We start from the raw sequence: 25,439 nt of genomic DNA, 5'->3' as shown, positions 1-25,439 counted from the left end.
GACTACTGTTTTTAAAGAAGACTCCATTGTACTTCTGCCTCTTCACCAATGTTTCCCGGATGGGACATGAGGGACCAACAACTAGGTTAACATGCTGGCAAAAGCCTGTTTGAGCTTTTAGCCAGGCTGTTACGGGCTGCCAGCTCCATCTCCTTTCCAGACTAATTAGCTGATGGCCTGATGAGCTTAAGTCTAGGAAGTGGAAGGGAACTGACCCTGGAATTAGATGCTACAATCAGAGGCATGTCAGTCTATAGCTCATCATGAAACAGCTTCTTGCTTCACCTTCCAGGCTGGGGCAACCAGACAGTTGGGCCCTTATACTATTCTTGAACAGACACATCCACTCTCCCACGAGACTGCTAGGCAGCCCAGGAGACCCTGCAGGGAGGCCTTGGGGACATCGGTGAGCCTAACCCCATGGCCAGTGCAGTGCTCAGCCCACTTCTGCGTAGGCTCAAGAAACACCAAAGTACAAAAAGTACCAATGACCATGACCTATTGAACCATTACTTATGAACTCTTGAGGGGAAACTAAACCATTAGAACAGTGTTCAGAAAACTTGACATCATAAATCACATGCATCTGCATAACTGGGGACAAACAGAAACAATCCAGATATCTATTATTAGAAGAATGGCTAAATAGATTAAAGTAAGCCACCCTATAAAATACAGTTATTAAAGAAAAAAATGGGAGTTCCCGTCGTGGCTCAGTGGTTAATGAATCCAACTAGGAACCATGAGGTTGAGGGTTCGATCCCTGGCCTTGATCAGTGGGTTAAGGATCCGGCGTTGCTGTGAGCTCTGGTATAGGTTACAGACGCGGCTCAGATCCTGTGTTGCTGTAGCTCTGGTGTAGGCTGGCAGCTACAGCTCCGACTGGACCCCTGGCCTGGAAACCTCCATTTGCCACTGGAGCAGCCCTAGAAAAGGCAAAAAGGCAAAAAAAAAAAAAAAAAAAGTATGAAGAACACTTAAAGACACAGGAAAGTATCAATCAGTTGTGTGGGGAAAAAAGCAAGGTACAAAATTTTATGTGTATCACATTAATCACAGTAATCACATTAAATTAGCACCACTGGCGGCAGGAGAATGGGAATTGTGACTGACCCTCTGTCCCCAGAGCCCAGGACTTCCCACTCACTGTTCCGCTGTCTCTTCACTCTGCGCACATGCAGGTACTCAAGCCAGGCCTTCAGGAATCTCCACTTCTGCCGGCACTGGTGGTGTTGAACTGCAGAGACCACCTTCTGTCTCTCCCTCCAGACATGAAGGAGCTGTTCCCGCCACCGTGACCATGCCTGGAAAGCACAGCAAAGACAATGATTAAGAGCAGCAGGAAAGCAGAGGGGAAGTACAGGTGAGGGAGGAGAGAAATGGAGGCACACTGGAAAAGCTACAATTAGAAACAAGGAAGTGGTGAGCCCCAGGTGGCACCGTTAAGTGATGAGGATTGGGGTGAAAGGGTCTTGAAGAAAGGCATTCTGTTTCCAGAAATAATTTCTTTCCTGGATTAAGAAGGAGGTCTCTGGTGGCCTAGCAGTTAAGGATGCAGTGTTGTCACTGCTGTGGGTCAGGTTTGATCTCTGGCCCGGGAACTTCTGCATGTTGGAAGCACAGCTTCCCCATCCCCACCCCACCCCCAAAAAAAAGAAGAAAAAAGAGGAATAACAAATAAAATCAATGAGTAGACAAGATGCAGGGACAACCCAAGGGGTGCTAATCATTAATTCAGATTTGGGACAGGTGAGGGTTTGCTTTTTCTTCCAAAGTGGGAGGAAGCATATTGTCAAGAGGCCCTTTCTCAGGCATGCAAATTGCCAGGAAGTGCACCTACGGAAATTGAGGGTCTGCAAAAGGATTCCCTTAAGACAATCCACAAATACGCACCCTTGAGAAAGTCTTTGTACACGCCCAGTAATACGCATGGCTGTCACAGATGACTTCACACCTTCTTTTCTTACACCTATAATACCTCTTTCCTTCCTCTCTCTTCCTATTGCACCAAGAAAATAAGAGCATCTAAAGACAATTTTCCCCAGATCCATATTTATCCACCTGCCCACAGGCTCTGCCTTCTCTCCTACTGCTCTGGATAAACGGTCCATGCCCCCATCAAAGGTCACCCTTGCTATGGATACAGCCCATCTTCTCTCACCACCTCAAGTCTATCACTCTGGCAAGTCCCCCCACTCCTTTGTGCATCATCAGTTCTCACTCTCTGGTAGATTTTTTAAAAATCAGTATTCAAATGTGCTATTATTTCTCTTGCTCACTTTTTTCCTTTTTGAGTTTGGGTCTAATACTGTTTTTTTTGTTGTTGTTGTTTGTTTTACTCAATGAATTTTATTACATTTATAGTTGTACAACAATCATCACAACCCTATTTCTCTTATCCCCCCCCCAAATCCCTTTGGGGTGTGGCAACCAAAAGCAATGGGTGACGTCTGACTGGACCATAGACCTGTGACTAAAAGAGCAACAATACACAGCTGAAATATGAACTGTATTTCAGGCATTACTATATCAATATAAATTTCTTAGATATGACAGTGATATTATAGCTACATAGGAGAACATCCTTATTTTTAGGAGATATGAGCTAAAGTATTGAGGGTAAATTTTATGTCTGCAACTTTATTTTTTGGCCGTGCCCTTGTCATGCAGAAGTTTCCAGGCCAGGGATTGAATCGGAGCCACTGCAGTGACAATGCCAGAGCCTTAGCCCACTATACCAAAAGAGAACTCCAGTGTTTGCAACTTTAAAGCAACTCAGAAAATATAAGAAATACACTGATATACTTGAGAGAAAGCAAATGTAGCAAGCTGTTAACAATGAGTTAAACTAGTGAAAAGAACCCAGTATCCACATTTTCCATGATTTGGTACTTGCCAAAATTAAAAAGGTGGGGTTGGGGGGGGGAGTTCCCATCGTGGTGCAGCGGAAACAAATCCGATTAGGAATGATGAGACTGTGGGTTCCATTCCTGGCCTCGCTCAATGGGTTAAGGATCTGGCGTTGCCGTGAGCTGTGGTGTAGGTGGAAGACTCGGCTTGGATCCTGTGTTGCTATGGCTGTGGTGTAGGCCAGCAGCTGTAGCTCCAATTTGACCCCTAGCCTGGGAACCTCCATATGCTGGGGGTGCAGCCCTAAAAAGCAAAAAAAAAAAAAAAAAAAAAAAAGTTGGGGGTAAAAGATCATTGTCACACAAATACTTCCTAAAGAGAATAAAATCAGCGATCCTCAAACCAACAACTCTAGACCACACTTTGACACCCAGCTAACATTCAAGTGCTTTCCTTTTCTTTCCAAACTCCTCCAAAGAGCTGCTTCCTAATTTTTCTTCTCCCAAGCAGGTTTTCTTAAACCCTCTCCCCACTGCACTCACTGAACGAGCTCTTATCGAGGGCATCTAGGACTTCCACGTTGCTCAATCCAAAGGTCAGATCTCAGTCCTCACCTTCCCAGGCCTGCCAGAAGCATCTGACGCAGCCCATCACGCCTGCCTTATCTTGCCCCCAGGACACCTGGCCCTCCCCTCTGTTCCTGTTGTGTTCCCATGTTTTCACCTGGCAGGCGCAGCTCCAGGCATCTTTAACACCTCCCTCTGATCCCCATATTTCCAATGAACTGATGGATTCATGTTAGGCTTGGTTGGAGTCATGTTCAAATTTGAGGCAAGAACACATTTCAAGTGCACCTCCTGTTACCTCACATAGTGCTTGGCTTGGCTGCCATAGTGGTAGTGACATCAAGCCTATTCAGTGGCTTCAGATAGCATCAGTCTGATCCCTCCCTTACATTTATTTCCCCATAGTCTTTCCAATGGGAAATTGCTGCCCTGGTCCATTTCTTCTGGGGTGGCAAAACAGTGATTTTCTAATTCTAAAACTCTTGCACTGGAATTCCCGTCGTGGCGCAGCAGAAACAAATCCAACTAGGAACCACGAGGTTGTGGGTTTGATCCCTGGCCTCGCTCAGTGGGTTAAGTATCTGGCGCTGCTGTGGCTGTGGTATAGGCCGGTGGCTACAGCTCTGATTCTACCCCTAGCCGGGGAACCTCCATATGCTGCGGGTACAGCCCTAAAAAGACAAAAAAAAAAAAAAATATAAAGTTATGTGAAGTAATTGCTTTCTCTGTGTGGTCACTGCTACGAACTTGATGTAAGTTTGTTATGGGGTACTTTAAAATTATAGGAATTTTTAAAATATAAGTTTTTCAATTATATAAGATATTTATATAGTTCCAAATTTAAAACTATGTAACAAACTAAATTCACAGAAGTACTTTGTATCCACACTGTCCCTTCCCTTCCCCCTATAGGTAACCAATTTTCATTAGTTTTTGGTTTTTCTTTCCTTTTTCTATTTAGGGCCACACTGGTGGCATATGGAAGTTCCCAGGCTAGGGGTCAAATCAGAGCTACAGCTGCTGGCCTACACCACAGCCATGTCAACGCTGGATTTAAGCTGCATTTGTGGCCCACACCACAGCTCATAGCAATGCTGGATTCTTAACCCACTGAGCGAGGCCGGGGATCAAACCCACATCCTCATGGAGACTATGTTGGGTTCTTGACACACTGAGCTACAACAGGAACTCCTGGTTTATTTTTCTACTGTTTCTTCTTGAAAATATAAGAACACACACACTCCTATCTCTCCATCCCTTTCTTCGGCAAAAGGCAGCACACAATGAACCAGAGGAATCCTGTCAGGAGGAAGGTGTGACTGACCACATCACCCTCCACTCAAAGCCAGGATCTTCCCCCTCCCCTGGAACAAGAGCCAAAGCCTTTACAGGCTACAACTGCCTGTTACTTCAGGGCCTACTCCTTCCTGCCCTCCCTTTCACATTCATCAGTATATCACGAGCTACATCAAGTCCATGGATGGGATGACTCAGTATCATAAACATGACAGTTTTCTCCAATCTAGTGTAAAAAGTGTTAGAAATATATTATAATAAAAACTCTAGTAGGCTTTGTTATAGAACTCGACAAGTTGATCCTAAAATTAATAAGAAGGAGTAAAGAAGAATAGCCAAGACAAAAAAAAGAAGAAAAAGATGTCTTTCCATAATGAAGACTTAAGAGCTATATAGTAAGATCAAGAGCAGTAATAAACGTCTACTGAGTATTTCCGTACTCCAAGCACTGCTCTAAGCATATTATATGTGTCATTGCTCAATCATCAACAATCCTATGAGGTAGGTACCACTTATCTTACAGATAAGACATCTAAGATACAGGGAGATTACATAACTTATTCAGAGGCACAAAGCTAGTAGGTGATGGTGCAGAACTTCCACTTGGGCAGCCTGACTAGAGAACCTTTGCTATTTCTTACCTCCTTCATCAAATCATAATTAAAACAGTATGGTTTTGGCTCAGAGACAGACAAGCAGACTAATGAAACAGAGAGCCCAGAATGGACCCATGAACAAATGGGATCTTGCTCTGTAACAGAGGTATACTAACACTCGATAGAAAAAAGATAGAGGTTTGACTAATCAGTAAACAGGGCTGCAGTAATTAATTAATCATAAGGAAAAGGACAAACTAAGACCCTGTTTCACACAATTTATAAAACTAAACCCAAGATGGATTAAAGACCAAACCATAAAATAAAAGATTAGGCTACACTGAAATTAACAGCATGCTATATTTTTTAAAGGTACCATAAACAAAGCAAAAAAACAAACAAAAAAACCTGTAGGCTGAAAGTACCTGCAACATACACTAACAATCAAAAAGTTAGTAAGCAGAATCTACAGCAATGTCCACAGAGCAGTAAGAAAAAGCCTAATAACCCAATAGAAAAAAGAGTGAGGGATGCAATAAACAAGCTCAAAAAACAGAAACCCCACAGGCAAACAAGCATCTGAAAAGAGGCTGGGCTTCACTAGGAATCAGTGAACAACGAATGACCTCAGCAACAATTACCACTTTACACCTTTCAAACTGGTGAAAAATGACCAAGTCTGGCAATGCAAAGCGCTGATGAGGCCAAAAGAAATACGAACTGAAATCTTAACATGTAATTTGGTACAGCACTGGAGAGCAAATGGGCTATGCTGTTAAGGATGAGATAAATACCCAAAGATCCAACAGCTTTACTTACAGAAACCAGACCAGAGAAACCCTTAAATTTTTGCACAAGGATGGGTGTTTAAGAATGCTTTCTGGAAATTCCCATTATGGCACAGTGGAAATGAATCCAACTAGTATCCATGAGGATGTGGGTTCGATCCCTGGCCTTGCTCAGTGGGCTGGGGATCCAGCATTGCCCTGAGCTGTGGTGCAGGTCACAGGTGCAGCTCGGCTCCCGAGTTGCTGTGGCTACTGTGGCCAGCAGCTACAGCTTTGATTTGATCCCTTGCCCGGGGAACTTTCATATGCTGTGAGTGTGCCCCTAAAAAACAAACAAACAAAAAATGCTTTCTGCAACATTGTTTCTAACTGCACAAAAGTAGCAAGAACAGTTCAGTAGCAGGAAGCAGATAAACTAATCCTTACTAATACACATTATACAGTTAATAGATCTCTATGTATCAACATGGATAAACCTCAAAAATACATTGTTGTATTTAAAAAAGAAAAAAGAAGAAGCTCTAAAGTAAATATGCAGTGTTGAGGTAGGAGGTAGAGAGAGACCTGGGCTACGAATAGCTGGGACTTGTTAGGCCAAGTAAACTGGGTCTAGATTCTCTGACACTTCAAGGAAAAGTTAGTAGAAGGAAGTGAGCTCAGCTGGAGTAGAGAGATAAGATTGTAAGAATGGTGGGGAAGAAGGAGGAAGAGAATGGAGCAAGGAGATTGCAAGTGGAGTTTGTTGACCAACAGAGTAGTCGGTAGCTCTGTGCAGGTGAGACTTGGGTTCCCCCACCACAAGGAAGTGCTTGGTTTTTTTTTTAATAGAGACAGGGGTCATTTTGCTGAGCCATGTAGTCTGTGGCCTTGGGGCTACCTTTGTCTTTGGGAACTCATCCATGACGTGGGCTTGTTATGGATGAGCCCTGTGTCCTTTTAGGCCTTGTTTCATTTTCCACCTAAGAAAGATGACCATTCAATCACTCCTGGGGTCAAGGAGAGCTCCCCAATTACACATGCGAGTAAGATTCCTGGGGTCGGAAAGGGAGGGGGCACCAGGCCATAAGTCCTGATACCTTTGCGGCACCCTTTGCTTTGGAATCCATCTTTGTCAAAAGATGGGGCATGCATGTTGGGGAGGGTCCCATGTCCAGGCAGGTGTGAGAATTAAAACAAGGTAATTGGCTAAAGGTAAACAGAAACCTTGAAAAACTGTCCTATATAAGTGATTTAAATCACTCCCCTGACACCCACCTCATTTGAGTGGTAAGCCCGAACCTGCACTCCTCTTTAGGGTGTGTCTTACTTCTTTGCTTCTGACTTAAATAAACTACTACTCTGTGTGCTCTCCCACATGTTGTACTGGGACTCTAATACCTGTTTTTATAATCTTTGCCTCCTTGAAACATGCTTGCTTTCAACAGAGGGCAAAAATCAGGGCAATTCTACTTTTAGCCTCTAGCTTATCTAGTAGCTAGGACTCCTGGTTTTCATCCAGGCTGCCCAGGTTCAATTCCTGAGCAGAAAATTAAGCTCTCTCTCCAAGCCATCACTCACTGCTGTCTCTCCGAGATCAGCATGACACCCTAAATTTCCCAACAGACACAAAGCCAGAACATTGATTCTTTACGTGTATGTATCTGCACACATTTTTAAAGTGAAAATGAATACAAGAGAAGGATGCCTTCGGTATCAGGGCTGGGTTTATCTTTAAGGAGGAGAAGTGGTGGAAGGAAGGGGAGGGCTTGATCAGTGAATTACATTAAATTACATTACATTCTAGGGCAAGGATGGAAAATGCTAGTAGCACTTTTAAGTCTGCATGCTGAGAACTTGGATATCTGCTAGTATTTGTAATAAATGTTTCATATGTAATATTTGTTTTCAGTATTTACATTTAACTGTTTTTTCTTTTTCAGGCCCAAACCTGTGGCATATGCAAGTTCCCTGGGCTAGGGGTTAATTAGCTGCAGCTGTGGGCCTATACCATAGTTTGTGGCAATGCTGGATAGTTAACCCACTGAGTGAGGCCAGGGATCAAAACAGCATCCTCACACTATGTTGGGCTCTTTACCCACTGAGCCACAACGGGAACTCCCATAAATTTATTTATTTATTTATTTTTGTCTTTTTAGGGCCGCACCTGCGGCACATGGAGGTTCCCAGGCTAGGGGTTGAGTTGGAGCTGTACCTGCCAGCTTATACCACAGCCACAGCAATGCAAGATCCGAGCTGCATCTGCAACCTATACCACAGCTCACGGCAACGCCAGATCCTTAACCCAGTGAGCAAGGCAGGGGTCAAAGCTGTGTTTTCATGGATGCTAGTCAGATTCGTTTCTACTGATCCATGAAGGTAACTCCTATAAATTTAACTTTAAAAAATTTCTCATATCTCATGATATCTGCCTTGCCTGGATTAAGAGAAATGACTTAAAATTTAAGTTCTTGTAGTTCCCACTGTGTCTCAGTAGTAATGAAACTGACCAATATTCATGTGGACTCGGTTCGATTCATGGTCTTGCTCAATGGGTTAAGGATCTGGCGTTGCTGTGGTGTAGGTCACAGTCATGTCTCAGATCCTGTGTGGCTGTGGCTGTGATGCAGGCCAGCAGCTACAGCTCTGATTCTACCCCTAGCCTGGGAACTCCCATATGCCATGAGTATGGCTCTATAAGACAAAAAAAAAAAAAAAACCCAAAAATTTAAGTTCTTAGTAAATTATATGGTACTTATCAGATACAAGGATTATTATTATTATTTTTTTTGCCATTGCATACAGTGGCTTGAGGTGGAATCCCAGTTCCCAGACCAGGGACTGAACCAGGCTGCAGCAGTGAAACTGTTGAATCCTAACCATTAGACCACCAGGGAACTCCCAACACGAGGATCTTATTTATAATCTTCACCTTACTTGAAATCTGCGAGTTTCAAAACATATAGCTTTTGGTCATGTCAATATCATACTGACTGCTCACATTTTTCATTGGATTGGATTCTGAACAACTTTTGGCTGTCTTCTAAGTTAAATCCAACCTCGAACCATGAAAACCTGCCATCACTAAAAATATTCAATCAAATCTGTTGTTAAAGGCTTCAAAGGCAACTGTTAGGAACTCTAAAAGTGTTCTGAGCAATGGCAGCATCAGTAGAAGGAGTTCATAGGCTCTCAAAGTGACTCTCTGAAAGAGAAGGGTGCTTACAAAGCTGGAGTCCATCAGTGACAGGAAACCAGCCTCATCATGTTTATATCCTTCAGGCATTTTCACACTCATCGGTTCCTTCCTCCTCCTGAGAGTAAAGTCTATTGAGGACAAGACAGCATGACAGTTAAAAGAATGGCTCTGCATGTTTCAGGCTGCTTGGGTTTAAATACTGGCTCCGCCCTTTGCTAGATGCATGACACTTGATTGAATTATTTCACCTATAACAATATGGGATTTAAAAAAAATGAAGAGGTCCTGCTGTGGCACAATGGGATTGGCAGCATCTCTGCAACATCAGGATGCAGGTTTGATCCCCAGCCTGGCACCATGGGTTAAAGGATTCAGTGTTGCCATAGCTGTGGAATAGGTCACAACTACAGCTCAGAGCTGATCCCTGGCCTGGGAACTCCATATGCCATGGGGCGGCCAAAAAAAAGAAAAAAAAAATCTGAAAATTTATTGAGATGACACATGTAAAGCACTTAGTGCAGCACCTAGGATGGTCAGTAAGACCACAGTAAGTACTACTGCTGCTCTTGCTGTTCCTGTTATTATCACTGACAAGAACTATGTCTACTTCCTGGCCATTGCTTCAGAAAACCTCATGAGTTCAGAGCTCAGTAAATTTTTTCTTAGATTGTCAGATAACTGTTTTAGGCTTTGCAGGCCATATGGTCTCTGTTGCAACTATTCAACTCTGCCGTTGTAACCTGACTGCAGCTTAGACAATATGTAAATGAATGGGTGTAATTGTGTCCTAATAAGATTTTATTTACAATAGGCAGCTGGCCAAATCTGACCTGTGGGCAAGTCTGCCGACTCTTGAGCTATACTGTTTGTATGTGACCTCTATGTATTGCATATAGTTCCATGGACGATGCAAAATATCACATTACTCCTACATATGGTAACAGGCACTTCTTTTTCTCTTCTTCGTTTTACCCTCTATAACTAACTTGGCAGCCCTATAAGTACCCAGGAGCCACTAAAAAGATATAGAAATCCAGAGTCTACCAAAGGCTATAAGAGAGCTTCACCGCAGCATACTTTTGGTACAGATATTAGGCCTTTATAACTGACTGAAAGCTATCAGCTTTCCCAAAAGGAACTCTTAAGAGATAAAATTAGAGTTTCCTGATGGCTCAGTAGGTTAACGATCTGGCATGGTCACTGCTGTGGCATGCACTTGATCCTTGGCCTGGAAACTTCCACATGCCACTGGTGTGGCCAAACAAACAATTAAAAAAGAGAGATAACCAAAACTGTATAAAAAAGCCAGACTTTCCTTTCAGTCTTAGTTTCTTTTCTACCCTCATTATCTTCTAAATTGCTGTAGGAAAGTATAATGAGGAAATAAAGAACGTACCACTATTTCTTTAAACCTACTTATAATTAATTCATAAATCCCTTTTGAGCTCCACATTTAGCAGAAGCTCTCTGAAAACCTCTGGCAATCAGAGCTAACATATTCCTACCAGTGGCCTCTGTCTGCTGAAGAGTCCAGTTTTCCATGTTGCTTCTGCCTCCCACCCCTCTTCAGCCCCTTGAGCTGGAGGGAGGGCCCAGCAGACAGGCTAGAGCAGATAGTCAGCCTTCTGCTTGGGAGTCCAGCTCCACCCTCTGTGGGTGTGGCACCCGAGGACAGAGGACACCAACACTTTAGTCTGCTGGACTCACCTGCAGTTGGAGGCTCTGAACTCTGTGCTTCACAGCCGAGGCCTGGAGTGCATGGCCCAGGCGAACCTGTCCCAGTTGCCGCCTCCACTCACTCCACCACACCCTGTCAAAGAGCAAATCCAACATGGAACCAGTCAGAACAAGGCCAACCAGAAGAGAAGACAATGAGGGCCAAACCTCAGACCCTCAGCTCCAGTCCTTCTCCCCATTGTGCCACCTGCAGAATGACATCAGTTAGATCCACTGCTGGAAAAGACAACCAAGAAACAGCCATAGAGCTGCCATTTAAGGGTTGGAAACTGATGGTTCCTTAGGTCAGACCCAGCCTCCAACACTATATACATGATTTCCTTGGCCTATGCAGGTTTTTGCTTTTTTCCTTTTTTTTTTCTTGGTCCACCCCATGGCATATATAGCTCCCAGACCAGGGATCAGATCTGTCAAAGTTACAACCTATGTGGCAGCTGCAGCAAGACCAGATCCTTAACCCACTGTGCCAGATCAGGGATTGGGAACCTGTGTCCCAGTGCTCCAAAGACGCCATGATCTTGTTGCGTCATAGTAGGAACTCCTTCTATTTTAATTTTTTAAAATAAAAAAAAATTGGGGAGTTCCCGTAGTGGCTCAGTCGTTAACAAATCCGACTAGGAACCATGAGGTTGCAGGTTCGATCCTCGGCCTTGCTCAGTGGGTTAAGGATCCAGCATTGCCACGAGCTGTGGTGTAGGCTGCAGACTTGGCTCGGATGCCAAGTTGCTGTGGCTCTGGCATAGGCCAGCAGCTACAGCTCCGATTTGACCCCTAGCCTGGGAACCTCCATATGCCACGGGGAGCGGCCCAAGAAATGGCAAAAAGACCAAAAAAAAAAAAAAAAATTGGCCACACCCATGACATGCAGAAATTCCCAGGCCAGGGGTTGAACCTGTGACCTATGCAGGTTTTGTGTTGTTGTTTTTTTTTTTTTTTTTAAAAAAGGAGTTCCCGGAGTTCCTGTCATGGCGCAGTAGTTAACAAATCAGACTAGGAACTATGAGGTTGGAGGTTCGATCCCTGGTCTTGCTCAGTGGGTTAAGGATCCAGTGTTGCAGTGAGCTGTGGTGTAGGTTGCACACGCAGCTCGGATCTGATGTGGCTGTCACAGAGGCTGGCAGCTGTAGCTTCAATTTGACCCCCAGCTTGGGAACCTCCATATGCCACAGGTTGGCCCTAAAAAAAAAAGGGGGGGGGTTCCCATTGTGGCTCAGTGGGTTAAGAACCTGACTAGTATTCATGACGATGCAGGGTTGATCCCTGGCCTTGCTCAGTGAGTTAAGGATCTGGCGTTGCTGGTATAGGCTGACTGCTGCAGCTCCAATTCAACCCTGAACCCAGGAATTTCCATATGCCGCAGGTATGGCCTTAAAAAGACCGGGGGTGGGGGGGAGGAATCATTGCCGACATTGAAAAAATCAGAAAATTTCACAGAATAAACTGCAAAAACAGTAGCTTTTAGATTTCCAGTCATGATGGGCCCCTTCCCTTCCTTCTGTCTTGGCCAGGTTTCATTCCAATCTTGGTTTCCTTCCTATTTTCTAATTTGCTGCAGGAAAGCAGTAATGTGGAAATAAGAGTTTGCTTTACAGAAAGATTCACTATCCCTGGTCATTTTAACTCACTAAAATTCCTCTTTTCTCCTAACTTAAGCCATACTGAGTTGTATCACTCCAAAATCTGTCTATCTGGCATTATTATCTTTTCAAGCACTTAGGGAATTGCAAGTTCCCTGAATGTACCCCAATATCCAAAATAGAACCTAAGAACACTTTAAGCCCTCAATAACTGTACAATGAATAAATAAAATTATGTAGAAATATCTACATAGTCTCCAATAGAACTGCATACTTACTAAGCATTTAAAAATATTTGCTCGATAAATTTTAAATAACTTAAAATGTTTTATTTTTTTGGCTGCACCCCTGGCACATGGAAATTCCTGGGCCAGGGGTCAAACTCATGCTATGGCAGTAACCAGAGCAGCTGTAGTGACAACACTGGATCCTTAACCTACTGAGCCACCAGGGAATTCCAAAACCTTTTTTTTTTTTTTTTTTTTTTTTTGTCTTTTTGCCATTTCTAGGACCACTCCACGGCATATGGAGGTTTCCAGACTAGGGGTCGAATCGGAGCTGTAGCCACCGGCCTACACCAGAGCCACAGAAATGCGGGATCCAAGCCACATCTGTAACCTACCTACACCACAGCTCACAGTAATGCCGGATCCTTAACCCACTGAGCAAGGCCAGGGATCGAACCCACAACCTCATGGTTCCTTGTCAGATTCGTTAACCATTGCGCCACGACGGGAACTCCCTAAAACTTTTATTTTAAGTAACTTCTTTATGTCCACTGATGTTCTAGATTTAGACATTACCTTATTAATTTCCCATGACAACCCTGAAAAGATACTTAATGGTGTGCCTATTTCACAGATGAGGGAAAGGAGGTTTGGAGGTGAAATAACCCAATAATACTTTTTGGAACAGGTCAGTCCAGCTGCAAAGCCTTTGCTCTTACCCATGTTGTATACAAGGCCCAGCCCTTCCAGGCAGAAAATGATCTTTTAATATGCTGCCATTCACAACACCAGAGGACCACAGGGGACAGCGCACAGTGGAATCAGTCCTATCATAAAGCAGTTCACCATTACACGCATCTGGCTTTCAAAGTGAACTGACTCAAGTCCTGCCAATGTGTGGACAATGCTGCTGAGATGCATCACAGGACAGCAGTTAACAGCATGAGCTTTGGCAGCAGGAAGATGGGTAGGTGAGTCCTAGTTTTGCTAGTTACAACTTATACAGTAAGTCTCAGAAAGGTTGAGTAACTTGCCTGAGCTCATATATCTTAATCTGTACAATAATGGTACTTATTTTATAGTATATGGTAAGGATTAGGTGAGACACTTTACATTAAAAAATTAACACACATGGGAGTTCCCTAGTGGCACAGCAGGTTAAGGACCCAGCACTGTCCTTGCAGTAGTTCGGGTTTGACTCTGGCCTGGAAACTTCACATGCCTCAGGCACGGTCAAAAATAAATTAATTAATTAACACACAGAAACTTAACACAGGGTTTAAAACATAATAAGTACTCAGTTACTTATGATTTTGTGAAAACCAGATTTTAATGTTGAATGAGTTACCAATAAAGATTTACTGGGTATCAATTAAATTCAAAACATGGTTTTAAGGTGGATTTTTATGGTGGCTTTACAGCAGCATGAAGCAATGCTAAGGCAGAATGAATGCTGCTAATCTATAGGGCATGCACTCACCAGAGAACACGGTGCTGCCTAAATTCGAGGGCAGTGGTCTGCATCTGAAGTTTGGTCTTACGAAAAACCAAGTAGATCAACCAGGACTTCCAGGCCCGTCGCATCTTATGCTTTGCATCTGGATGCACCAAAGAGATTTTCAAAAAGGGGTTGGGGGAGGTGGAGTATTATAAAAGCTCAAAGGCTGTCAGCCTCAGCCCTCCTTTGAATATCTACATTCTTCTGGTCTTCAAGTGCCCTCTGTTGGAAAAGTTGTGAAGCTCTACAAAGCTAATGAGGCAAGATGTGAAGAACGGTTATGTAAGTGATGACATTTAAAAAAACATTTAAAAGAAAATCAATAGACTGCACTACTCAGAAATCCTTCATTTTAAAAAACACTTTTCTTATTTTGCAATATTTACACATGAATTAACACAGAAAGCAGAGAAATGAATGGGGATATGGATATAACTAGACTAGTGTGAGTCAGTTATTGCTGGAAGGTGGGTGATGGGTACAAGGAAGTTCATTATTCTTTCAATTTTGTAGATATTTTAAATTTCCATAACATAAAGAAGTCATGTTGTAGAAATTGCTGTTTGAAATAATTATAATAAAGTAGAATAGTGAGGCAAAAGGATACTATCTGTATCTGTTTCAGAAACAGAATAAAAAGGATGAGTAATGACTCCAGAGGAAAGAGAATTTTCTAGATATAGGAGGTGCAAAGGTCCACAGGTCTCCCTTTATGGTGAATTGATTTTCATTATGAAAGTCATCACTGACAAAGTACATTTCTTTTTTTTTTTTTTTAGAACACAAATGAGAAAATAAAATCATGTAAAATGTTATTAGGATATTCTCCAAAATGTGGTCAGGAGGACTAAACCCATACTTTGTATTTCGTAGTTACTGACAAGACAAAATATGAAAAAGAGGCGTTCCCACTGTGGTGCAACGGGATCATCAGAGTCTCAGCAGCACTAGAACACAGGTTCGATCCCCAGCCCAGCACAATGGGTTAAAGGATTCGATGTTGGCACCAGTGTGATTCGGATCTGATCCCTGGCCAGGAAACTCCATCTGCCATAGGGTGGCCAAAAACAGAAAAAAATATGAAAAAGAATTTACTATGTAGCTCCTTGGGCTCCCCCCAGATCTCAGAAATCAGTACATCTCAGGCAACAAGGACGAGTAGTATGGTGGCGTGGTTTAGAGTTGTCTCCTGAATAAGACAATATTGCCCCTGTCACTGAGCTGAGTAACCTCACACAAATTCCCCATCTACAAAGTGGTGCCTCCCTTAGAGGTCCATGTGCAAAGAGTAAATGAGATTATCTATGAAAAGGGGAAAATAAATGTAAGATGAAAGAAGAGGTACTTATAACACTCTGGGGAAAAGATGAGGCTTAATCTCAGGCAGTGGCAAAGAAAAGACAAATGCAAGCCATAATGCAGAGATCCATAAGATAAGATAGCTGAATGCCAGGAGGCATGATGTTATTCCAAGTAAGGCTTCTGGCTTTTCGCTTAGTGGGGAAAGTAGGAGGAGCAGGTCTAATTGATGGTAGCTGACAAGCTGTACTACTTGTGAGGTGCCTGCAGGGCATTCATGCGGAATGGCTGCGAGGCAGCCGCTATGTCAGACTGCCTTGTCATTTTGAAACTCAGTGCCTTTTTCCCTTAAGACTCCCACGGGGTTTCTGGGTTCAACTGGCAGAGAAACCAGACATGGGCCAGAACTAAAGGGAAACCTGGACAAAAAAGATTGGAAGTAAGCACTATGACCAGACACACGGAGACAGACGACAGCCCTTAGTGCTGGGAGAAACAGAGCCAGCACACTGCACCAGCAGGGCGGGAACAGCAGGTTCACATAAACCAGGTTTAAGTGAGATACAGGAGCCGAACCCTCACCACATGGAGAAAACCACAGGCGTGTGATCATATAGAAGTTCCTGCTCAGAGGGGACTTCCCATTGTGGTTCAGTGGTTAACGAATCTGACAAGGAACCATGAGGTTGTGGGTTCGATCCCTGGCCTTGCTCAGTGGGTTAAGGATCTGGCATTGCCGTGAGCTGTGGTGTAGGTCGCAGACGCAGCTCGGATCCCGCATTGCTGTGTCTCTGGCATAGGCCGGTGGCTATAGCTCTGATTAGACCCCTAGCCTGGGAACCTCCATATGCTGCAGGAGCGGCCCTAGAAATGGCAAAAAGACAAAAAAAAAAAAGTTCCTGCTCAGAGATCGCAAGTTCCAGGAATCAGAAAAGGGAATTGAACATCTTCCCTTTGACTTAGCATTACTTTCTCTCAAGAGACAATGTACTCATCCTTCACAAAAATTTCCACAAAGCTAAATGTGGGTTCTTAATAAACTAGAAGTGGGGATCTTCCTCAACTTGATAAAAAGAGTATCTACAAAAAGCCAGCATCATACTTAATGGTGAGAAACTCAAAGCTTTCCCACTGAAATCAAAGACAAGGCAAGGATGACCCCTCTCACCACTCCTTTTCAACATTATGTTAGAAATTCTAGCTAAGACAAGACAAAAGCAATAAAAGCTATACATGTTACAAGTTCCCGCTGTGGTGCAAAAGAATTGGTGGCATCTCTGCAGCACAAGTATGCAGGTTTGATCCCTGGTCCAGCATAGTGGATTAAGGATCTGGTGTTGCTGTGAGCTGTGGTGTAGGTCGCAGACGCAGCTCAGATCCAGTGTTGCTGTGGTTGTGGCGTGGGCCAGCAGCTATAGCTCCGAGTCAACCCCAAGCCTGAGAACTTCCAAATGCCACAGATGTGGCCCTAAAAAGCAAGCAAACAAACAAACAAACAAAACTCAAAACAGATCACACACCTAAATGTTAAACCCAAAACCATAAAACCCCTAGACGATAACATAAGAGAAAACCGAGACGACCATGGTGATAACCTTTTAGACAAAACACCAAAGGCAGCATTCATGAAATTAGAAAATTAATCAGCTAGACTATTAAAATTAAAAATGTTTGCATTAGGGGAGTTCCTGCCATGGCATGGCAAGAAACGAATCTGACTAGGAACCATGAGGTTGCAGGTTTGATCCCTGGCCTTGCTCAGTGCGTTAAGGATCTGGCACTGCCATGAGCTGTGGCATAGGTTGCAGATGCAGCTTGGATCTGGCATTGCTGTGGCTGTGGTGTAGGCTGGCAGCTGTAGCTCCAATTCAACCCCAGCCTGGGAACTTCCATATGCTGTGGGTGTGACCCTGAAAAGCAAAAAAAAAAAAAAAAAAAGTTTGTTCTAGGAGTTCCCATTATAGCTCAGCAGAAATAGACCTGACTAGTATCCATGAGGATGCGGGTCCGATCCCTGGCCTCACTCAGTGGGTTAAGGAACCAACGTTGCTGAAAGCTTCAGTGTAGGTCACAAATACAGCTCAGTTCTGGCTTTCTGTGACCATGGCGTAGGCTTGCAGCTACAGCTCCGATTTGACTCCTAGGCTGGGAACTTCCATATGCCACAGGTGTGGCCATGAAAAGGAAAACAAAAAGAAAAAAGACCCTAATGTCAACTATGGTTCTGCAGTGATGACCACGTGTCAATGTAGGTTCATCCGAGAGTTCCCGTTGTGGCTAGTGTGTTAAGGACCCAACATTTTATCTGTGAGGATATATATTCGATCCCTGGCCTCATTCATGGGTTAAAGATCCATCATTGCCGCAAGCTACAGTGTAGGCCTCAGCTGCAGCTCCAATTTCACCCCTGGCCTGGGCACTTCCATATGCTGCAGGTACAGCTGTAAAAAGAAAAAAAAAGTAGGTTCATCGGCTGTAACAAACACACCACTCTGATGGGGGATGTTAACAGCAGAGAGGCTGTGTATGTAGGGGCTAGGTGGTACATGGGCAATTGCTGTGAGACTACAACTGCTCTAAAAAAATAAGGCCTCAATAAAGGAACAAAATAAATGGAAGCATTCTCTTTGGAGAAAACTTCCTTTTCTCACCATGATCCTCAGCTCTCATGTACTTGTTTCTCATCTCCTGCTGCTGATGCACATAGGCCTTCCAGGTCTGGAACGTCAAGTTGTAGAGGTAATATCTAAGGAGCCAAAAAGGAAAAAGCATTTCTTTAAAAGAAAACACCTAACTCGACAGACCCAGACCCTTTAGTACTCGGGAGACATTGACATGGATGCTTCTAACACAAATAAAGCCAACCTATATCCTACGCTAAAACCTTATTTACTACAATGACAGTGAAACCTATCCTCCCTGACAGAGAGTCACGCTCCACACCTTGTATTACCTCTAAGGAAAAAACAGTGTGAATTATCTAAGAATAAGTTCACCTTCAGCATCCACAAAGCTGTGACAAAGCAGATTTACAATCATATCTTAATCATCCACCCTCTGTAAAACAAGACTTCTGCTTTGCACTAAAACATGGTCAATGTTCTCCTTTGTCTTTTCCTTCTCAATACAGACCTTATACACATTAAAACTGTCAGTCCCTCCATATCTTCACTATCCCATTTCTGAAGACCTGATTTCATACTCTTCCAGCTTATTAGAACAATTCAATGTTGTCTACATTTTATCTGAAATACTCATGAATCAGAAATCCTGCCCCAAAGAACCTAAATAAAGATGTGATTATAATGAGAGTGAATACCATTTGAAAAAGACAATGTGAGAGCTCCTGTCATGGCTCAGCAGAAATGAATCTGACTAGTATCCATGAGGATGAAGGTTCGATCCCTGGCCTTGTTCAGTGGGTTAAGGATCTGGCATTTCTGTGAGCTGTGATGTAGGCCAGCGGCCACAGCTCCAATTTGACCCCTAGCCTGGGAACCTCCACATGCCGTGGGTGCGGCCCTAAAAAGAGAAAACAAAAGACAATATATAAGACATATTAAGTTTTACTTTTAAAGGTATAAAAATGTGTACTTGATATAATTTCCAATTTTTACTCCTTCCTCCATTTATCCCTGGGAATATAAATGTCAAAGATTAAGAATTTTTTCTATTTTCCTAGTGTTCTACATTGGACATATATTTTCTCTCATAATCAATATAAATTTAAACAACTTTATTATTTTAAAAAACAAAATGAGAAATTATATATAAGTGAGAGTCAACAAGGAGTTCCTGTCGTGCCGCAGTGGTTAATGAATCCAACTAGGAACCATGAGGTTGCGGGTTTGATCCCTGGCCTTGCTCAGTGGGTTAAGGGTCCAGTGTTGCCGAGAGCTGTGGTGTAGGTCGCAGACGCGGCTCGGATTCCGCATTGCTGTGGCTGTGGTGTAGGCCAGCAGCTACAGCTCCCATTAGACCCCTAGCCTGGGAACCTCCACATGCCGAGTGAACGGCCCTAGAAAAGGCAAAAAGACCAAAAAAAAAAAAAAAAAAAAAAAAAAAAAAAGTGAGAGTCAACAAGAAAAATCTATTCAAATCATGACCATGATCAATACATAACGGTTATCTGTGTAAGAGGGGTGTCTCTGTGTATAAGTGCTCATGTGCATATTGTGTGCCTGGCTGTAACTCAGGACTTTGATCTTGCTTACTCTAAGAATTTGAAGAAAAACAGAAAATGATTCAAAACTCTTCCTGCAAGGATGGTTCAATATTCACAAATTCAATCAATGTGATGCATCACATTAATGGAATGAAAGGAAATTATTGTATGACCATCAGTATTTCAGTATAATAAAGGCCATATATGATGAGCCCATAGCTAACATTATGAGCAATGAAGAAAGGCTGAAAGCTTTTCCTCTAAGGTCGGGGTGAGACAAGAGCACCCATTCTCACCACTCCTCTTCAACATAGTACTGGAAATTCTAGTCTCAGCAATTGGGCAAGAAAAAGAAATAAAAGGCATTAGAATCAGAAAAAGTAAAACTGTCTCTATTTGCAAATGCAATGATTTTACACAGAAAATCCTAAAGACTCAACCAAAAAACCATTAGATCTAATCAATGAATTCAGTAAAACTGTAGGATAGAAAATACAAAAAATGAGAAGCATGTCTATACACTAACAACAAATCATCTGGAAAAAAAAAAAAGAGAGCAATCCCATTCACAACAGCATCAAAAACAATAAAATACTTAGGAATAAATTCAACCAAGGATTGAAAGGTCTCTATTCTGAAAACTGCAAGACATTAATGAAAGAAATAAAAGAAGACACAAATAAATGGAAAGGTATTCCATGTTCATGGACTGGAAAAAATAATGTTGTTAAAATGTCAATATTATCAAAATTCATCTACAGGTTCAATGCAATCCCTATCAAGATTCCAATGGCATTTTTTACAGAAGTAGAAAAAACAATCCTATAATTTATGTGGAATCACAGAAGACCACAAATAGCCAAAGCAATCCTGATAAAAAAACAAGAGGCATCACACTTCCAGACTTTGAGCTATACTATAAAGCTACAGTAATAAAAATTGTATGGCATTGGTATAAAAACAGACTAACAGACCAATGGAACAGAATCAAGAGTCCCCAAAACAAATCCAAGTATATACAGTCAACAAATATTTGACAAGGGAGCCAAGAATATTCAGTGGAGAAAAGACAGTCTCTTCAATAAACAGTGCTGGGAAATTGGATACACACATGTAAAAGAATGAAACTAGACCCATATCTAATAACACTCACAAAAATTAACTAGAAATGGAGTTTCCATCATGGCTCAGTGGAAACAAATCTGATTAACATTCATGAGGATGCGGGTTTGATCCCTGGCCTCACTCAGTAGGTTAAGGATCTGGTGTTGCTATGAGCTGTGGTATAGGCTGCAGACATGGCTCAAATTTAACACTGTTCCAATTCGAATCCTAGCCTGGGAACCTCCATATGCTGTCGGTGCAGCCCTAAAAATGCAAAAAAAAAGTGCAGAGTTCCCACTGTGGTGCAGTGGTTTAAGGACCCAATGTTGTCTCTGAGGCAGCACAGGTTTGACCCCCATACTGGCACAGTGGGTTAAGGATCTGGTGTAGCTGCAGCTATGGTTTAGGTTGCAGCTGCAGTGCAGATTCAAACCCTGGCCCGGGAATTTCCATATGCTTCGGGTGCAGCCGAAAAAAAAAAAAGGACTGAAATGCAAGACCTGAAATTATGAAATTCCTAAAAGAAAATATAGGTAAAAAGCTCCTTCACAGAGGGGTTGGCAATAATTTTTTGGAGTATGACACCTAAAGCACAAGCAACAAAACAGAAAATAAGTGAGACTAAAAATCAAAAAGCTTCTGCAAAGCAAAAAATACAATCAATATTGTGAAAAAAGACAAACTAGAAATTGGGAAAAAATATTTGCAAACCATATATCTGATGGGGGGTTAATGTCTAAAATATATAAAGTACTCATACAACTCAACAACAAAACCCCAAATAACCCAATTTAAAAATGGGCAAAGGACCTAATTAGCCATTTTTCCAAAAAAGATGCACAAATAACCAACCGGTACATGAAAAGATGTTCAACATACTAGTCGTTAGGAAAATAAAAATCAAAATCACTATCACACCTGTTAGAATAGCCATCATCAAAAAGGCAAGACAGAATTATAAACTGTGCATTTGAAATTAATACCATGTTATATATCAGTTTTACTTCAATTTTTAAAAAAGGAGGAAATTAGGTTTCCAAAAAATGAGAGATAAAAAAGAAGAGGAGTTCCCAATGTGGCTCAGTGGGTTAAGAACCTAGCATAGTAGTGTCCGTGAGGAACTGGGTTTGATCCCTGGCCTTGCTTAGTGGGTTAAGGATACCATATTACCACAAGCTGTGATTTGTAGGTCATAAATGAGGGAGGCCTTGATCTGGCCTTGCTGTGTCTGTGGCATAGGCCATCAGCTGTGATTCTGATTTGACACCTCGCCTGGGAACTTCTATATACCACAGGTGCAGCCATAAAAAAAAAAAAGCCAAAAAAAAAAGCCAAAAAAAAAAAAAAGAGAGAGAGACATAGACAACATATGCCTATGAGGATGTGGAGAAAAGCAAACCCTTAAGCGTTGTTGGTTAGATTGTAAACTGGCGCAAACACTAAGGAAAACAGTATGAAGGATCTTCCAAAAATTGAAAATAGAGAGTTCTCTGGTGGCCTAGCAGTTAAGGATCTGGCACTGTCACCGCTGTGGCTCAGGTTTGATCCCGGACCTGGAAACCTCCACATGCTGCAGGTAAGGCCAAAACAACAACAAAAAAAAAGATCAGACTTGAGGTTACCAGAGGCACGGGGTGGGGAGAGCAGTCAATAGATACAAATGTCCAGTAACAATATGAGTATTAAGGATATAATACACAATATGATGACTAAGTTACCACTGCTGTGTGGTATATATGAAAGTTGAGAGTAAATTCTAAAAGTTCTCATTACAAGGAGAAATTTTTTTCTTTTTCTTTCCCTCCATTTCGTTTTATTGGATCTATATGAGGTGACGAATGTCAACAAAACGTATTGTGGTAATCATTTCACAATATCTAAGTCAAACCTTTATTCTGGAGTTCCCATTGTAGCTCAGTAGTAACAAAACCGACAAGTATCCATGGATGCAGGTTCGATCCCTGACCTTGCTCAGTGGCTTAAGAATCCTGTGTTGCTGTGGCTGTGGCATAGGCTGGCAGCTGCAGCTCCAATTTGACCCCTAGCCTGGGAACTTCCATATGTTGAGGGTGCTGCCCTTAAAAACAACAACAGCAACAACAAAAACCTTTATTCTGTACACCTGAAACTCATATAATGTTATATGTCAAATATATCTCAATAAAACTGGGGGAAAAAACTTTTCTCCTTTTTTTTCTTTTGGCCTTGCTCAGGCATGTGGAAATTCCTAGGCCAGGGATGGATCCTTCACCATAGCAGCAACCTAAGCTGCTGCCGTGACAACAACAGATCCTTAACCCACTGCATCATAAGAGAACTCCCAAAACTTTTCTCCTTTTGACAAGAAACATGCCAACAAGTAATTATTTGATATTGTGTTATCAGTAAAATTAAAGTAACATAACATGGAGTTCCCGTCGTGGCGCAGTGGTTGACGAATCCGACTAGGAACCATGAGGTCGCGGGTTCGGTCCCTGCCCTTGCTCAGTGGGTTAAGGATCCGGTGTTGCCGTGAGCTGTGGTGTAGGTTGCAGACGTGGCTCGGATCCCGCGTTGCTGTGGCTCTGGCGTAGGCTGGCGGCTACAGCTCCGATTCGACCCCTAGCCTGGGAACCTCCATATGCCGCAGGAGCGGCCCAAGAAATAGCAAAAAAAAAAAAAAAAAAAAAAAAGCCATAAAGTAACATAACATGAAATCTGACCTGTAGTGACAGTCGGCTCGAACACAGAGTTTCCACTCTCGATGAGAAACCCACCACTCTTCTTTCCATTCTTCAAAGACCTTGCGTAGAATTCTCTGCTCATAGTAAAACCTAGGGCAATGACAAAATTCAGACACACAATGACATTAGAACTGCTATCTATTCCCAAAACAGTTTCATACGGGCGTTGTTTCCTCATAGAAAAGGGTGGCTCATTACTTGATAATATCAAAATAGATTAAAAATAGGCTAACTTGTTCAGATAAAAACTTCAGAACTATTTAAACTAGAAATGAGACGGAAAAAAAAATTATGCTCTAGAGCTTACCAAAGAGGTGACAGTAAAAAAATTCTGACGTTTCAAATACCGTGACTTGAAGATTAACATTCTCAGTTTTTTTTGTCACCAGATTGAAAAATATCTTACATTTCTTATTTACATACATAGCAGATTAAAGGTTACAAAATAAGCAAATGCCTAATGGTATTCCTAGGACTTAACAGAAATAGAGCATATTAGTTTAACCGAAACCTGGCCAGGGGAGTTATAACAACAGCAGAAGAAAAGTAAGAAAAGATAGGAAGGGAAAAAGAAAGCAGGAGAGGAGATCTCCCTGTGGTGTAATGGGATTGGCAGCATCTTGGGAGCACCGGAATGCAGATTCAATCCCTGGTCCGGCACAGAGGGTTAAGGATCTGGTGTTGCTGCATCTGAGGCTTGGATATGATCCCCAGCCCAGGGGATCCATGTGCATCAGGGTGGCCAAAAATGGAAGAAAAAAAAAAGACAGAAAACAGCAGGACAGTGATAGATTGTTGATGCTAACAAGGCAGAGTCAAGGTGACTGGTAACTCAGGAACTCTGGACCATCAGTCACTCTGATTTTTTTTTTTTTTTTTTTTTTTTTTTTTGCCACAACATGCAGCAGCTTGATGTGGGATCTCAGTTTCCAGACCAGGTACTGAACCCGGGCCACAGCAGTGAACATGCCAAATCCTAAATGACTAGACCGCCAGGGAACTCCCTGAATTTCTTTTTATGGTTCTGCAGGTTACTAACACGTCCTCCTCCTCTCCCACTGACAGGTTTTAAAAGACTGGCAAGCAAAAATATACACAGGGAAATTCACCTCACTGTTGTGCATAATAATAAATAAAAAGAAAAAAATCACAAATATCCATCAAAGGGGGATAGGTTCAATGCCACCCAGTCATTTTTTTACAAGTGAAATAGAGCTGAAGATAACTGAAATGGAAGTGCTCCCAGATGAAAAGATGAAACTACTTCGTGGAATGTATATGATACGGTTTTTAAACTTTTTCTAGGAGTTAATTTTTTTATACTTCCAGTACCCATCTGTTGGAATTAATATACACCAAATATATATGTATAAAATGTACACACACATATCTGTATGCATGAATGTATGCGTACATATAAATTATTATAGTATATGTATTAAAAGCCTGAAAAGATCTCCAGAATACCAACTATTACCAGCGGTTCACTTTGAAGGCGGGATTATAGGAGGCTAGTGTCTCCTATAATACATATTTCTTCAGTTTGAGGACATTTTTTGTTTTTTGTTTTTTTGCTTTTTAAGGCCACAGTTGAGGCATATGGAGGTCCCCAGGCTAGGGGTTGAATTGGAGCTATAATTGCCAGCCTACGCCACAGCCACAGCAATGCCAGATCCGAGCCGTGTCTGCAACCCACACCACAGCTCACGGCATAACCAGATCCTTAACCCACTGAACAAGGCCAGAGATCGAACCTGTGGCCACATGGATGCTAGTCAGATTCACTAATTACTGAGCCACAATGGGAAATCCTGAGAAAATTTTTGAATAGCAGCTTT

The 25,439-nt window shown here is 42.3% G+C and overlaps 1 protein-coding gene across 1 annotated transcript in view; it reads right to left on the bottom strand.

The window, feature by feature from the left end:
• The window catches only part of SFI1 (SFI1 centrin binding protein), a 92,972-nt gene that overhangs the window by 36,405 nt on the left and 31,128 nt on the right, over positions 1 to 25,439 (bottom strand). Inside the window, 5 exon segments of the mRNA XM_005670867.3 lie at positions 1,148 to 1,304; positions 10,979 to 11,081; positions 14,293 to 14,410; positions 18,261 to 18,355; positions 23,581 to 23,691. Coding sequence (XP_005670924.2) covers positions 1,148 to 1,304; positions 10,979 to 11,081; positions 14,293 to 14,410; positions 18,261 to 18,355; positions 23,581 to 23,691 — 584 coding nt within the window.

The sequence above is a fragment of the Sus scrofa genome, chromosome 14 (assembly GCF_000003025.6).
Source record: "Sus scrofa isolate TJ Tabasco breed Duroc chromosome 14, Sscrofa11.1, whole genome shotgun sequence".
Classification (NCBI taxonomy): domain Eukaryota; kingdom Metazoa; phylum Chordata; class Mammalia; order Artiodactyla; family Suidae; genus Sus; species Sus scrofa.
The sequence above is the reverse complement of the archived record's forward strand: the minus strand, read 5'-3'. Positions and strand labels throughout refer to the sequence as shown.